The sequence below is a fragment of the Oxyura jamaicensis genome, chromosome 14 (genome assembly GCF_011077185.1).
Source record: "Oxyura jamaicensis isolate SHBP4307 breed ruddy duck chromosome 14, BPBGC_Ojam_1.0, whole genome shotgun sequence".
Classification (NCBI taxonomy): Eukaryota; Metazoa; Chordata; class Aves; order Anseriformes; family Anatidae; genus Oxyura; species Oxyura jamaicensis.
Window position 1 is genome coordinate 16,887,419 of NC_048906.1, and position 16,159 is coordinate 16,903,577.

General features: G+C 36.1%; 1 protein-coding gene across 7 annotated transcripts in view; it reads left to right on the forward strand.

Annotated features, from left to right (window-relative positions):
* CLEC16A (C-type lectin domain containing 16A) overlaps positions 1 to 16,159 on the forward strand; it is a 78,684-nt gene that overhangs the window by 43,492 nt on the left and 19,033 nt on the right. For 6 of the 7 annotated variants that reach the window (XM_035339336.1, XM_035339339.1, XM_035339337.1 and 3 more), the window contains 3 exons: positions 4,605 to 4,756; positions 5,409 to 5,613; positions 6,423 to 6,590. In XM_035339336.1, the coding sequence (XP_035195227.1) occupies positions 4,605 to 4,756; positions 5,409 to 5,613; positions 6,423 to 6,590 (525 nt within the window). Of the gene's footprint in view, positions 1 to 4,604; positions 4,757 to 5,408; positions 5,614 to 6,422; positions 6,591 to 16,159 lie in introns of those variants that run through there. The other variant, XM_035339341.1, reaches the window with a different exon arrangement.

Here is a 16,159-nt window from a genome sequence, read left to right on the forward strand (position 1 = left end):
AGGTGGCACATCATCCAATTTCAACCAGTCTACTTGCAGACAGTGTAGTTCCAGACTTGTAGGTGCTTGTCTTGTTGCATTCTTGATGCAAATGCTTCTGCATAAATGTTCTGCTAAGTCTATGGAAGGTGTTCTGCTAAGTTTATGGGAGGTAATGGTATATCTGATCTCTCCCTTCTGTTCCTAAATAACACTTAAGAGTGGAATACCAGGATTTTGTGAGTTGAACAGGTGCTTTGGAGGATGTTATAGGGTGTGTAGTTAGTGGTGAAAGTGCCATTTCCTTCTCACTTCAAGGTATTGGCTTAAAAATAAATTCTTTCAGAGCAAGACAGGGATACCATTCCTAATCAAAATTTAACTGTTCCCAGGTTACTGTCCTGTTATGGAGGACTGTATGTAAAACAAGGTCCTTGTCATTCCCCTTACTTCTGCAGATATTTCTTCCTCAGAGCTTCCTTCCCATTTTTTTTTTTTCAGATTTGTTCTCCAAATTATCATATACAGGAGTTTCCTGTCCAGCTGAGAGTTTCAGCAGGTGTGGTTTATCAAAAAGAGCCTTTCTGTCTGGTGTCAGGGTGCAGTGACAGCAAAACAGCAACCAGTCTAGTGCTTCTCCACATCCATATTGTCATCCTTCAGACATTGCAGCTAATTCAAATATAGCTAATAAACAGCACAGGTCATTTTTTTTCTCCCCATACCTCTACTGCTACCTGCTTTCTGTGATAAGATTTTTTAACAATTGAAGTTTTCAAAATGGCAAAGCAGACATCAGTAGATTGTATTTACTGATGTGAAAGCTGATCTGTCTAATGTTTGTGCAAATGTTGAAATCCAGATACTCACTGCAAGCTGAAAACAAAGCTTTGATCCATTCTTGTTTGCTGCAGAATCGTGTTTTAGATAAACTGAAATGACAGCTTGTTTTTCTTTATACATCTCTTAAGATTTTTGTGATGCATTTAAGAAACCAAAGTATCTTTTTTAAGGCATCTGTTTAAATGCTTTTTATATACATGTGTGTATATGAATGTATATATATACACACATACACATGAAGAATACACTTTGAATAAAAACAGCTAGTCATCTTAGGCTTATATTTTGCAGAAGAGATATCATATCTGCTTTTGGTTTCCTGCGTCACTATAGATGCTAATAAACACTAGTCTTGTGCATTTTCCAGATGGCCTCGAAACAATGAACTGAGCGTGAAGGTTTCACGATACTCTGAAAACTCAATTTTTTCATTAGCCTACACTAGTAAGTGCTAACACACATTGTACAAAAAAATTATTTTTCAATATATTTGAAACTTGACAAGAATCTGAGAGGAAAATGTATCTTTTATAGGTAATTCCAGAAGAGATTTCCTTTTAAATGTGAACATCCACTTACTCCTTAACACCCTCGTAAGGCGAGATTTTTCTGGACTTACTGGCATAACTCATCTGTAGTGTGTATGTGACATCCAGATTTATGCTTATTGGTAGTGATTTGAAAGAGCTTAACTGAACAGTTTTGCTGGATTACTAATAGTTAATTATAGGATCATTTACTTAGGATGATGCTGTGTTCTGTGCTGGATTTTTAGCTTTGGTTTACAATACTTTAAACTGCCTCCTTAGTGCAAGCAAATGCTAGCAAAATAAGTTTAAAGCAAAATAAGTTTAGCAACAAGCTTGCTTCTGCTTGGTTGCAGTACTCTGAGTATGATCAGCATTTATAGTATGTTCTCTTATTTTCAGTTATTTTGAAGTGTTTGGAAATAATCTTCAGAGGAAAAAGAACAGTAATAGTAAAAATAAAAATAAAAAAAAAGCTCTTAAAATTCTGTGTTGACTACCAGAGAAAATTTTATTTTTGTAAATGTATTTTTAGATAGCTAGATGTTTGTTCAAGTATAGTCAGACCTGGACAGATTATTGTGTTCTTTCCAAACTTAGTGATGTTTTTGCATGTTTTATTTCAAAAAAAAAAAAAAAAAAATAAAATATGGTTTTTAAAAAAATATATCTTTCAGATTTTTAATTTCACATTGTTCTTGGGAGGAGGGGGAGGGGGGGGGGACTTTCAAATTCCTTGTGCATTGGTTTGCATTCTGAAATATGCTCCCTGGCATTCTCCTACATTTATCTTCTCAATTCATCTGTATGCAGTTCTGTATTTTCCCCCTTTTCCAAGGTTATCTTAACCCTCTTTTCCTTTTACCTAAATTTCCAGTGAATCTTGTGACAGTTGTGATTTTTTAAATGTATTTACCATTAGTAATATCCTTGAGACCTATTTCCTTAACTGAAACTAGTGGTGAGAAACCCTTTAAAGATGAATTCTTCTTTTAAAGTGGTTAGTATTTCTTGCAGTAACAGATGGCAACTCTCTCTTAGCAGTTCTTTTTGTTCTTTCCTGCTGTTCCTGAAGGGAACAATGCTCACCTCCTCAAGAAGAGTAGTATCCAGTCCTGATGAAGAGGACTAATAGGTGAACTGAGATTTTCTTCTGATGGACAAACTGGAGATGGCAGTCATAAGCAATAGAGCAGTTTTGAACTTCTCTGAAAGAGATCTTTATTGTAAAGAGAAACAAAAGGAGTCTTAGACTGTTCAAAAACATGGTTGAAACAGCTTGTCAAAAACACTTGGGCTAGAGAGTATGGTGTATATAACTGTTTCAAAGGACTTATGTAAAGTTTGAAATTGCTTTGTAAATTCTTGGGGTGACTGTGGGGAGTATGTTATAGATCTGTCAAGGACCATGTATGAAGTTCTGAAGTTCTTTGCAGTGAGTCTAGCCCAGTAAGCAGTAAAGCAGAATTTATTACCAAAAAGGCTGTGTGCTTTTGGAAAAAGTTCTTTGTCAAGTGTGGAGGTAGTGCATTAACTATCTGCAGCTTGCCAGATGAGTCCAAGCTCATCTTGGACTGCCAGCTAAATACACAGTGTGCTAAATATTTTCTGTAGGAGTTTCCGATCTCTGCAGAGGATTTCTAGAGTTGTGATGTCTATAAATCATGGAATCACTAAACATCAAGCTCTGAGGCAAGTCAGATATTTAGACCATCTCCTAAAGATGGTCTCATTTAGACTATCTCCTAAAAGTAGCTGTTATGTTCTTCAAGACTTCAGATAATAGTCTTTCAAGGCTAATAGTTTGGCTGTGTGCTTGTGTATTTTCAGATAACTTGCATCTTTCTTGTTGCAGACAGCTGAAACCTTTGAGCTCTCCTTGCTAGGCAGTGTTTCCTAGGACTTGTATTTTTCTTGGAAGAAGTCAAAGCATTTAGAAACCCTGCATTTAGGGCCCAAAATCTTGGCACCATGTCCAAACAGTTAGAAGCCTCATCTTGCATGAGGAAAAATTAAGCATTGCTGTTAATAATATCAGAAATGATACTGTAATCTCAGATGAGTTCACTGGAAATGTATTTAACCACATTCTCTTCTGTTTTCGTCATAGGATGACTATAGCATATGACCCTGTAGCAGCTGTGAACTAGAAACAATAACATAAATGTGGTATACTGGCTTGTGTAAAGTCAAAAGATTCCCATAACAGTTCCCTAATAAATGACTGATTTTCCTTTCTGTCCTTTGATTAAAATTTACAGTAACGCTTTGCGTTCAGTTGTTTTGTTTTTTAAGATCTGAATTTGCTTGCTATAAATAGTGGTAGTTGGAGGTGAGAGAGAAGAAAAAGAGCTGTGTATATTAAATACATGAATGAAAGTATCAACTTGATAAAATAAAAAACTAATATAGTTAGATTAGCAAAGGTCTGCTAGGGGAGGTGACAGTGCAATTCATGGGACTTTCAGAAGACTTCAGGTGTAAAGAATGGGATTTAGTCACTTCTCGAGAGTGATGGCTCTGAACTGGTACACATACAATGAGGAGGTTTGGAAAGGATCAGGGAAGGGAGGGAACTCTTTTGAGATCTGTATTTTAAAGGGGCTTTCACTGTAATGGTTAAAAGAGGTTATGATTATTCAGTGTAAATGTACAATGTGGGTGGGTAAAGGAAAAGATAAAACCTCATGTAACCAATGGCAAAAAAGGTACAATTTACCATGAAAGTCCATGTAGTCGTGAAGTTGGAAGGCTTCCAACAGTCAGAGGAGTAACTTTTCAGGCCTCTAGAAATGGAACTTGCCTCAGAGTAGAGCCTGTTTATAAAGAAGTAGATATAATTACCTGCTGAGGTGTTGGATGGTGTCTGTTGTCTTTCAACAAGACTCGAGGCTTCTGTTAAGTAAAAGAAATCAACACTGGTGCAATTTTACCCCTGAAGTAAAGTGACCTTTTATACTAAAACATAATGAAGTGTGTTGTAATATACGTCTTATGAGTAGCTCTCAACTTGTGTTGTAAAGATTGCACTTGTAGGTATTATACGGTCCAGACCCAGGACTGTCTGAACGTTGTTCAGGGCAGTCTGCTCTAGGTGGCCCTGCTTGAGCAGCAGGGTTAGACCAGATGAACTCCAGAGGTCCTTCCGACCTCAACTGTTCCATGATTTTTGTATTAAAGTTGTTTTCATGTAAAACTACCAAAACCCAGAATCCTTAAGTTATGTAGCTATATAACTTTTTTCCTTCTGTTCAGATAATAGTGATCTAATTGCTTGTACAGTCATAACAAAGGATGGAGGTCAAGTTCAAAGATTCCTGGCTGTGGACATTTACCAGATGAGCTTGGTTGAGCCAGATGTTGCCAGACTTGGCTGGGGAGTAGTTAAGTTTGCAGGCCTTCTGCAGGTAAGAGGTTTTAATCTTGGCACTCTGTATTTTCTCAGCTGAAAATCTTTATATATGTAGGATAAACAGTAATAACAATATTAGTTTATATATTTAAGGTCTGTGCCCTGCTTGCCTGTTTCTTCTCTTAATAGTCTTTTTTAGTTCCTGCCTTTAAACTATTCCCGTTTTTCTGAAGATGTTTTTATAGATAACTAGAGGCACACTTAAAAACGTGGTAACTTCCCCAATACGTTGGGGTATGTTCATTTGAACACCGAAATCATATAGAATTAGGGTTGGGTCCCAGATGTTTTCCTTCAGTGTCACAGTAATGAACCTCCCCAGTGTTCTGAACCTTGTACAAGGGTAGAGAAGGTGGTAGTTTGCAACTTCAGAATGATTTGTGCTTATCTAATTGATTTTAGAAAATTTGTCATTAACATTGGCTAAAGAGACATAAATATTTATGTCTCCTGAAAATTCTCTATGCTCAAATAATTGTATTTTAAAATGACCTGATCTTTAGGAGTGCCATTTACTGCAGAAATGAATCCAGGATTGTACAACTTGCATAGTGGTTTTTTGTTGTTGTTTTTTTTTGTTTTTAAATGGAAACTGTTTTAAAATGATAACTTTTTTCATTAGCTATTTGCCCTCTCTTTCTGTTCAGGATATGCAGGTGACAGGAGTGGAAGATGATAGTAGAGCTCTGAACATAATAATTCATAAACCTGCCTCAAGTCCTCATTCTAAGCCCTTTCCTATCCTTCAAGCAACCTTTATTTTTTCTGATCACATTCGCTGCATTATTGCAAAACAACGTCTTGCAAAAGGTCGTATCCAAGCTCGGCGTATGAAAATGCAGAGAATAGCAGGTAAGCAGTTACTTTGAAATGATTCTGAGAAATGAAATTTACATGTCATAGCAAGTCACTCTGTGATGTAAGATTAGAAAAAAATCTGTTAGAAAACTGAGAAATGTGCACAGAACTGCAAACCAGTGTCTAGTTTCCAAGGAAGGGATCATATATGGTGGTGTGTTAATTATAACGATTAATGCTTGGGTGTTGTGATGAGCATTCTGAAATGTTAAAAAGAGTATCAGCAGCTAGATTTTTGTCTTTAGAGGAAATACATGTGAAGAGATGAAAGAAAGAATTACTTCAAGTAATCAGCAAAGAGTCTGATACAAGTCTAATACAAGTCTATTTTGATACCTAAAATTTTAGGTTGAAGGGCCATGCAAAGGCATTTTTTGCCAGTTTAAAGCAGGTTGTCCTTTAAATGGCTTTCTGCAATGTTCACTTGTAACTATGAATGGTTTTACCCATACGGGGAAAAATGGAAGGTGGTGGTTTGTTTGCTTGTTTTTTTTTTTTTTAAAAAAAAAAAACTCCTTGCATTCAACAAACTATACTAGGAGTTTACTGTAATCCTTGTTTCTGCTCCCCTGTGTTCTGGAGCCTAGTGTGATCATGGTGTGAACAGCAGTGATAGAAAAAGTTGCCAGAAATCTTTTCTCCTTTTCTAGTGCAATTGCAACTGCAATTAAGAGGTAGATGCAAGCAAGTTAAACGGTCTCTTGTGGTTTTAAGATTCTGGGAAAGCTATTGATTTTATTTAATCTACTCGTTCTTTTATGTATTTTTGAGTAACAACAACTATCAATTGTGATTAAACATAGCTCTCCTGGATCTTCCTGTTCAGCCTTCAACTGAAATTATGGGTTTTGGACACAGCTCTGCAGCTGCATCCCAACACCTTCCATTTAGATTTTATGATCAGGCACGACGTGGTAGCAGTGATCCTACAGTGCAACGCTCTGTTTTTGCTTCTGTTGACAAAGTTCCAGGTAAGATTAGCATTAATTACCATGAAATTCTTGAGTGTTTCAAATAAATCAAAGAAGCTCACTTTGAAAGTTCTAACTAGACTCCTTTTGAAGAAGAGAGCTTGCTAGAAACTATATACCGAAGAATGAAAACAGCTTGTTTACATGTTTAGTAGAAAGTCTTTTCCCTGAAGCTTGTCAAATGCCTTTTAAATGAGTTTGATTTTAATTTGTCTTTTTATCATATCAATACTTATTTTTAATAAAAGATTAACAAATGTTTAGAAATGTTCTGACAGCTACCCATTAAATAGTGATTATCTCATGTCTATTGCAAGATGACTAGCGTAGCTGGGGGTGGTAACTCAGACTCCTTGTTCTAGTTCTGCCTTAGAGATGTGAATGCAAGCACATTTGTAACTCATGGCCATGGCCTTATCATATGCCTTCAATTTATTTTTCTCAGAAGTCATATAATTATTAAAAGTCTGTTGGTCCAGTATTTAAAAGCTTGTTTTTAAGCTTGACTGTTTTACTTCTGAAATACCAATTTAGTCATAGTTGACTACTTGTGTTCTGAGTGCAAGGACTGAGAACAGATCTGTTGTACTGTCAAATGGTTCAGTATGGTTCAACCTTTGAATTCTACCTTAAATAAGGCCAGGAAGTCTGTCTTAGCAGAAAGCTTCCTGAGTCTTTACATCAAGATTCTGTAAGAATAGTTGATAAATGCAATAAAGGTTTCCGCACCTGTGATATTAGGTGTTTACCAAACATGTAGAGATGACGTCTGTATTTTGAAAGGAAAAAAAATAGGTCTGTGGAAGGTGCTTTCATTCACAAAGCTTTATATCCACAGGCATGTAACTGTTCAGATCTGTTGAGATGTGTATAGATATTGCAGGGTGTGTGTAGATGGAGGAAGGTATGTATTCAATTTATGACTTGAATACAAGTCATTAATACATACAAATTGTTTACTGGATGTGAATTCAGTGTTTCTTCCTGTTATGTTCAGTTGTTTGAAACCTCAAATTTTGAGGCTTTAAAGGTCAGTTACAATAGCTGATACAGCATTTAGTGAACATGAACAAGACAAATAACTTCCAGATTTCTAGGATACTTAGTTTCATTCAGTCATCAATAAGTTTGGAAAATACTAAAATTGCTTTTTTTTTGCAGACTGCGCTTACAACAAATGTTGTGATTTGTATTTGCAAAAGCTGAAATGAACATACAACTCTAGAATGAGACTTATGGGAAAAATTAGCCATAGGAAGACAAGTAATACCTGGGTGTGTATTCCAGGTGTGTTGTGAGCAATATATCCATGGCAGTTTCTTCAAATACACTGGAAATGCCTTAATGCTTTGTCATCATTTACAAACTCAGTTTGAATCATCATGTTTCTAATACTCAGTATTTATGCAACATATTTGTCAGTTGTGCATAGGTCCACCTTAAAGTTATTAGCAGTTTCTCACCAGTCTGTAAAGGCAGTTGGGATACTGTGCATTGCTTCACCTACTTTAGAGCTAACAAGACAGAAAAGGGCCACAACTACTCTTAAAACATTAGCTTGGAATTGGGATTAAAGGGGTGATTCTAAATCAGTCCTGTTTTGTTTTCTCTTTTAATTCCTTATTTTCTGTTTCACAAATGGATCTCTGCAAAGCTCTTCATCCAGAGGGTGAAGTTTTCTCCTTTGGGTTTGAGTCATTTTGAAGCTGTATCTTTTTGTGCTTAATTTTTGTATCTTTAAGTGCTTAATTTTGCTCTGTTAGTACAAAATGATGTAATCTTGTTACCACTAGCAGCCAGTCATTTGACAATATGCAGCCTTTCTCTTTAAATGTGATCCACAGATTAAAAGCTCAAACCCTCCACTTAGAAAATAGATGTTCTAGTGCCTTATATCTGACTCAGAGCTCAACTTGCCTGAATGCTGAGTATGGAGAAGAGAAATCAAAAGCTTTCAGATTGCTGGTCGTGTATCTCAAAAGTAGAGTTCATCATGTATGATGGGAATGTATTTCTTTGTTTGACTTGAGACTTTCATGGAACAGGTGTGGTTGGAAAGATGTCAGCATTACAGAGTCAACCTTCTGTAAGAGGAGTGTACAAGTAGTCATAACAAGTGACATCATTTATTAATTTTGGGGGGAAGGGTGGGAAGACAACAGGCCAATCAATTCAAACAGTTGTATACTTCCTTTGATCTCCATTTTTAGTGTATGCACATACAAATCCAGAGAAAAAGTATTTTGAATCTTCCGTTTGATAACAAGTATGACAAATCACTCAAACAACATGAAGTTTTTCAAATCCCATGTTTTTGGAAGGCATTTTGTAGCAGCCAGTAGTAACATACAAATGTGCTAATATATTGTTTTACATCTGATTAGAAAACACATATCAAATGCCCTTACCTTCTCAATTTTGGTAATGAATGAATGAGGATTCCCAGTTCCACATGATTTTGATTTGAATTCATTCATATTTATCCCTTAATCAGGCCCGGAGTTATTTTTACTTTAAGAAAAAAGTTTTATAATTTTCTTGAAGATTATTTAATAAGTTTCAGTTAAGGTACAAGTTTCCTGTTCTCATTTCTTAATGCTTAATTACTGTATCCATCCACATTAAGGAAACAGATTCTTTTGATCACAGGTGATGAGCATCTGCACTTCTTACTAATTTTATGAATTGCTCAGCACATTTGAATGCTGTATGCAAGTTATTCTGGAACTGTGTTATTGGACTGATCAACCCTTTCACATTTGTCATCAACCACAGCCACCATAGGAACATCAGATTGGGGTATTTTTACCTCAGTACTAAACTGAAGTTTGGAACATCTGGGCTGGATTCTGAATAATTCTAATTTTCTAATGAATTGAAACATTTTAGAAACATTTCATGTCATTTTTTCAAATGTTTTCAGTCAGGGACAAATGTATTGCTTTTTGTTGGTTTGCTGGAAATTTGGTCTAATGCATCAAGGCAAGTGGGTTCATGAGTTATGTTTTAGTGCCTGTTAATATGCCTTGGCACCTGCATGGGGCTGGCAGATACCTTACATGACTTGTGGGATGGAGCCAGCCCCCTCTGAAGGAGCAGCTGCAGCCCTTGCTTTCAGCAAAGGACAGCCAGGTGACAGCAGTAAACAAAATGGAACAAATGAGTTCAATGTGAGAACTAGTATAAGATGTTTCAAGTGTCCCATGCACCAGGATTCTGTGATGTAGTTGCTTTTGTTTCCCATTAGTGTATTTAAAGTATTTCTTAAATTTCTTTGTACTAATAATTCCTTTACAAGAATAATGGAAGTTAACTTCTGTTTATCACCTCAGCGTGTTTTTTTCTGATTAATATTCTGTGAACCATTCCAAGTTTGATAATTAGTTATGGCTGCTACTTTTAAATACCCTACCCTACTGCCTTTTTTTTTTTCTATCTATTTATATTGTCTGGTCATCAGATTCAAGGTATGAGCTAAATGCTATTCTTCCTACCATCAGAATGATCTGGAACAAAATCACTTCTGTACAGAGGTATTCAACCAGAAGTGCCTGATAAGGTAGTTTGACAGCACTAAGATTACACAGGATACAGCAAACATTATTTATTTAATAGGAATTACTGCTCATGTGCAAGGAATGAAAGATACCGCTGACGCTGAGTTAAATATGCAGGAGTGCTAGTTTTTTGGTTTTCTTTTTTTTTGGTAAGAAACAGGATTGGAAATGGAATCTTTCCCATTTACAGTTTGGGAAATTTACTATTTACAAGGAATAATTTTAGTAAAAATCAGCACTTTATAATACCTTCCCATATTCTGAGAGAGACTGAGAATTCTGGGTCTTACAGCGCTGATGTGCTTTTCGAGTCAACTTTTCATCTTAACAACATGCCATTTTGAACTACAGCAGTTATTCCCATTTCTTAGGGTTTAATGGAAGAAATTGTGGCATACTTAACCATTGAGTTCCTTAGTACGTTAAGGGACAGCTAAAATAAATGTTGTCTCAGTGAATTATCACCCATGGTGAGGATGTGCTGACAAGGCGTAAGGATTATCGTCTATGGCAAAGAATCAAGTCCTGATGACTGGGCTAGAAACTAGTTGATTAAGTACACTGGATGGATGAGAACGATTGTGAATAAAGCTGCAGTCATCACATGTCATTGCATGGCAAAATGGGGAGACTAAGAATGTCAGACAATCATTTTTTTTTAATGCTGGTTAAAGCAGCAGTGGCTAATGGCAATTGAGCTCCATGTAACCAAATTGTTTTGTATATTTTTTTCCTAATGGAAAAACTTTTTACTGTTAGAACAGCTATTCTTCAGCTCTATGAGACTCTAAGTGGACTTCTTAGATCTAAAAAATCTCTTCAAGCTGAAGTACATCATTTTTCTGAGGCAGAACAGCACTTTGTAAAGGTGCAAAGTATTGTAATACCAAAAGTATTTTGGTGTTTAGTGTGAAATTTGCTGTTACATAAAACATAGCAAAAGGGTGACTGATATATAGTTTATAAAGGAAACATTGTCTTGTGAAACGTTGTGATTAGGGAAATAAGATCTTCTGCAAGGAACTGAGAAGGTGCATCTTTACAGTAATACATTAGTCATAAATAGCAAACTCTGGAGCAGAATCATGTCTATCGGAAAGGAAATAGTTGTGTTTGTAACTAAGCTTTATTATAACTGGAGAGTCATAAAGTAGTGACAAAGGCACCTCTAGAAGCTCTATTGTTTTAATTCCTGTAGCCATGATTACTTCTGTTCACCTTTCTTCTGCAGATTTTTCCTGGAAGAATTTTCTGGTATAGAATATTTGTTCTTGGTCATTGTTTCCATTTACAGTATTTTGAGTGATTAAGACTTACCTTTCCCTCCCCTCAATTACCTTCCGCAAGCATACTTAAAATCCTTCATCAGCGGTTGTATTCTTTTTTTTAAAAAAAATGGTTGAATATTTTCTCATTAGCAAATTCAGTGATTTCTTGACATGTTTCATCTTAATTTTTTGTAATGGGTGTTCGTTTTTGCTATATCCTCTTCCCATCATCCTGTGTTGAGATACTCGTACTTGGACACTAGTACTTTCCTTTCTTGTAATAAACAAAGTAAGGAATTCTTCTATCTCACAAACTGGTCATTGGAAGCTTTGTACTTCAAGAACAGGAGTGCTGCAAGAAAGAAAATGTTATGTAGTTTATAAAAGAAACAAAATGATTTGATAATTTGGACAGATTAGGGCAAAATGTCCAGAATGCCCTCATAGGATATTGGCAAAACTCAAATTGGTTCAAACGGGCTTCCCCCCCTGATTATTCATCCCTCACCCCTTACTGATTGGTACATCTCTTTATTTTAAAAAGCGTTCTATATTATACGGCTGGGTGGGCTTGTCCTGTTTTAATGACCTAAAATGTTAACGTGGGTAGGTGTGCTGCCACCTGAACTCATGAGCTCACTGTCTCCTATTCGCTGTAATGATTTAAATTCTTATGTATGGAATTTTTAGGAAGCTTTGTCTTTGTGTTTACCAGCTGAAAGCATTACCCTCCTGTTTATATTCATATAAAGCGAACTAAAGCATAGAAGTGCTCTGCAGTTCAGTGCAGAATTCAAAATGCTGATCTAGAGGGAAGTCTAATACAATAACCACTTGGGTACTATGTACACAGGAAGAAATTCTTTAGAACAGTGATGAAGAATGCAAGGTTGAAAGCTACTGTATTTTTGTGTTTCCGTACACTTTCTTGATAGTTTTAATTATAGATTTTTACTTAGATTTATCCACAAATTTTATTAGTGATTTTGCTATTTTAACAAACATACTACAACTAATATATTGTCAAAATAATAATGTTACCCTAATCAGTTGGACAGCAATATTTAAGTATTTCATTATTCTGGAATTTGAAATCATGATTGGCAGTCCTGACTCTTTATATTTACTCTTAATATATCCCTGTATATTTATATGACAATGGTGTCATAATGTAAATTCCAGCTTTACAAACCTGTTCAAAATCCCGTTTATAAGTAGCTATGGCTAATAATTTAGATATATATACACATTAAAAAAAATGTTTTTTTTTTTTTTTTTTTTTTTTCCCCTTTGGAGAATTTGAAGATGAATACATGCAAATACCAAGAAAACTCTTTAAGGCAGCCTTATGTGGGGGTCACTCTCAGCCAAGGAAACATGAAAAAAGGATGTCTATTCTGCCTTTAGTGCTAAAGAAGTGATGAGGATTATCTTGCTATAAAACAATGGAATTACAGTTGTGCTTTATTTTTCACTTTTCCAAATATGCATGATGGTATAGCAAGGGAAGAATTCTGAGTAAGGGGTGTAAATCTGGAATTTATATGGAAATTATCAGCTAAACTCTTCCAAAATAATTTGAAGAAAGCAAGCAATGTTTCTAAAATAGTACTAAAATACCAAAATCTTTTGAACTACCTTGGTTTGCTTCTTGTTTGTCTGCCACAAGATTATTATTAAGCTTCTTCCTGAAAGAACACACTGAAACTCAATAGTTATTCAAAGTGTCTTTTGTGGGAGGTGACTGAATGGGCACAGGAAGAGAGGGATAATGGCATTGCTGAAAAATCTGTCAAGCTTAAACAGAGGTTCTCAGGAACAACTCCTTGCAATTGTTGAATTGTTGTTTGTTTGTTTTTTCCATTCTCTTCCCTAGTATTGTCCAATATTTCTGCTAGTGCAAACTCTAAATGTAAAATCATGATGAATGCCTTAGGATTGGTGCATTTACAAATAATTACCCCTTGTATGTGAAACTGTTAAATGCTTTTCTGATTCTTAATTTCCACTCTGCTTCAGTTGGCAAAGTATTGTCTTTTTTGTTCCTTTTGTTTCTTTTACCTTATGCAGAGAGCCTCTACACTGTACTTTTCTTGATTCTGATCTGACCTTAGAATTACAGCTTTTAGGAAGTAAATTATGTGACATTGAAAATAAAAAGTTAAACATGTATTTGATGCTTGCAAAAACTTGGAAAAAAAAGTTTTGAAAACTGAGCAGGATTAGAAAGCTCCTTTCATAAGCATGGGACTTTTTTCGTTCAGAAATCACCAATGTGGAGATGAGTATTGTATGCTCACTTAGAGTAAAAAATTTTTAAATTACTGACGTAAAATAATTGCAACAAATAGGGATCCACCCTATCCAGGATATGCCACTAGAATCCCAATTCTTGTATAATCATCCATCCTTGGAGGTATTTAAGAGATGTGGGGCATGGCACTAAGGAATGTGATGGTAGCGATGGGATTCGGTAGGTCAGGTTGGTGTTTGGACTTGATCTTGAAGATCATTTCCAACGTTAATGATTCTGTGATTTCTCTTCTGTGATCTTCTGAAGATAAATTGATTATCAGCTTGGATAGTTTGATTCCTTCAGTGTTAAAAGTCAGTGAGTTTTTTTGACTTTTATGTAATAACTGTAAATAGTTCTTACGATGGTCAGAAAAAGCTGCCAATTTCTAGGTAGTGTTCTGGGGCTTGAGCCTGATCTACAGAGTTCAATCATCAGGAAATGAAATTGGTGACAGTTTTCTCTGAAATGGCAGAGCGCTATAAAAATGTCCAGCTATGCTTGTCTTAAATCCCTACCAAAACAGAACTACTTCAGGCTTGACATCTTTCCCTCAGCTCAAAATTGATAAAATGTACTGAACTGCCATTTCATGTTGACATAGGTGTAAGACGAAAATAATTTTATTTGTGCTTGCAACTGTGAAAAAATAATATTTATGTAATGCACAAAGATTTAGCATAAGCGAAATCAAATTGGGGATTCCCCCATCTTCAGCAAGAGGGCAGATTTCAATTTTCGGCTCAGCTGTCCTGCACAGCAGCCAGTCATTCAAATGTTGTGCGCTATCCCACCAGTTACTTTGGTAACTGGTTGTGGGTTGAGTTTCAGTACTCTCTTAAAATAAATTACAGCAAGAAATAACCTACTTCATGGTGATCTGCTTACCAGAACAACTGAACCGTAGACGGTTCAGCAAATGCAACTAAAGGTGTTATATGGGGGCAGGAGAGAAAAGGAGTAGGAAACTCTTAAGCTGGGTGAACTGCTGAAGAAATCATACTTAGCTCTACCTTAATTCATGTCTTCCAGGTGATTCAGTCATTTCCCATTTTTATGGCACTCGAAGCTCTAGGGACATGCATTCAGACAGATGAGAGTTTCTTTTTGAATGTTTAGCCATTCTGAGTTCTGGTCATCTTACTGAGTGAGGACAGTGCCCTTGGAAAAAGGTGACCTTCCGTTTCAGATAGTCATAAACACAAGTTTGGAGGCTGATACAAGCTGTTGTCTAGATACATTTTAGGGAAGTTCTGCAACCAGTCCTATATGATACAATTTTATATCCTGTTCTACCATGTGCAGTTACTACAATTTGAAATAAATGTTTACGTTTTGACAGCACTAGAGAACACATTGAACCTTTATGAGCTTATTCTTTAGCTTCCCAGGAAATCTGTCTGCCGTCGCCTCTTGACTCACAACTTGGCAAGTTCTTTTGTTAAATGTCACTTCTGTATGGACTAGAAGAGTCCCCCCTGGATCCCTTTTATCAAGGGCTTTTATTCTCAGCTATAGGTTCAGAAAATGTCATGTTTTCAGACAGTGAATTACCTGCAGTTGCACAGATGATGATTGAAGGAGTCTGTACATATTGTGGCCAAAGAAGTAGTGCTTAAATATTTCCATTCAGGAAACGTTCACATGCAAACACACCAGGACTGTAGTTGTAGGGTTGTCTTAGACCTGGTAGTGCATCAAGCAATGGATCTTGCTTTGGACCAGAGGAGTAATAAAGGAGGGAAGGGGTTTTTATAATATTTTGAGCAGTTGAGTTTTTATAGGAAAGAAGAGAACGAAGTTCTCCTTTTTGTTTATGGTCTGCCTCTTGCTGTTGGGGATTGTCCAAGTGAAACTCTGTTTGAAGGAGCTACATTTTTTTGTGTTTATCTATATAACATAGGAAACTGCTGTTGTAGAACTTACTATTCCTGCTCTAGTTTAATCTGTTTCCAGTAGCAAGGAACATTATGGCATGAAAACTGGCTGTGCTGTCAGAGGTGGTTTCCTGAGAGTTTGCACTAGTTTGCATGAGTTGATGAAGACTGCATGACTGCAGTCTTTTTGATGCATACTAGGGCAGTACTGACATTTTATATCTGAATCTTCATTTGTCTGTATAAACTGTTCTTTCATGTCTTAGACTACCGAAATAAGTGTAAATTAACGGAAGTAAATGTAGCTAAACTTCTGCCTCTGCATTATAAATTCTCTCTGAAGCTGCTCATTTACAGGTCTGCAAAGAGGAGCTGAAAAAGCAACCCTGTCATGAAAGTTGTTTCGTGGGAAGAAGGGAGAGAAATTATAATTTGCAAACATATGCTTTGGTTTAAGAATTAAATCCATAAAACACGAGGTCTGTTCTACAGAACCTTTGCACAAGCAGTCTTGCTGAATCAGGCCAGCTCCTCCTATATAGTTACAGTAGGACTGTCTGCTTTCTCCACTATT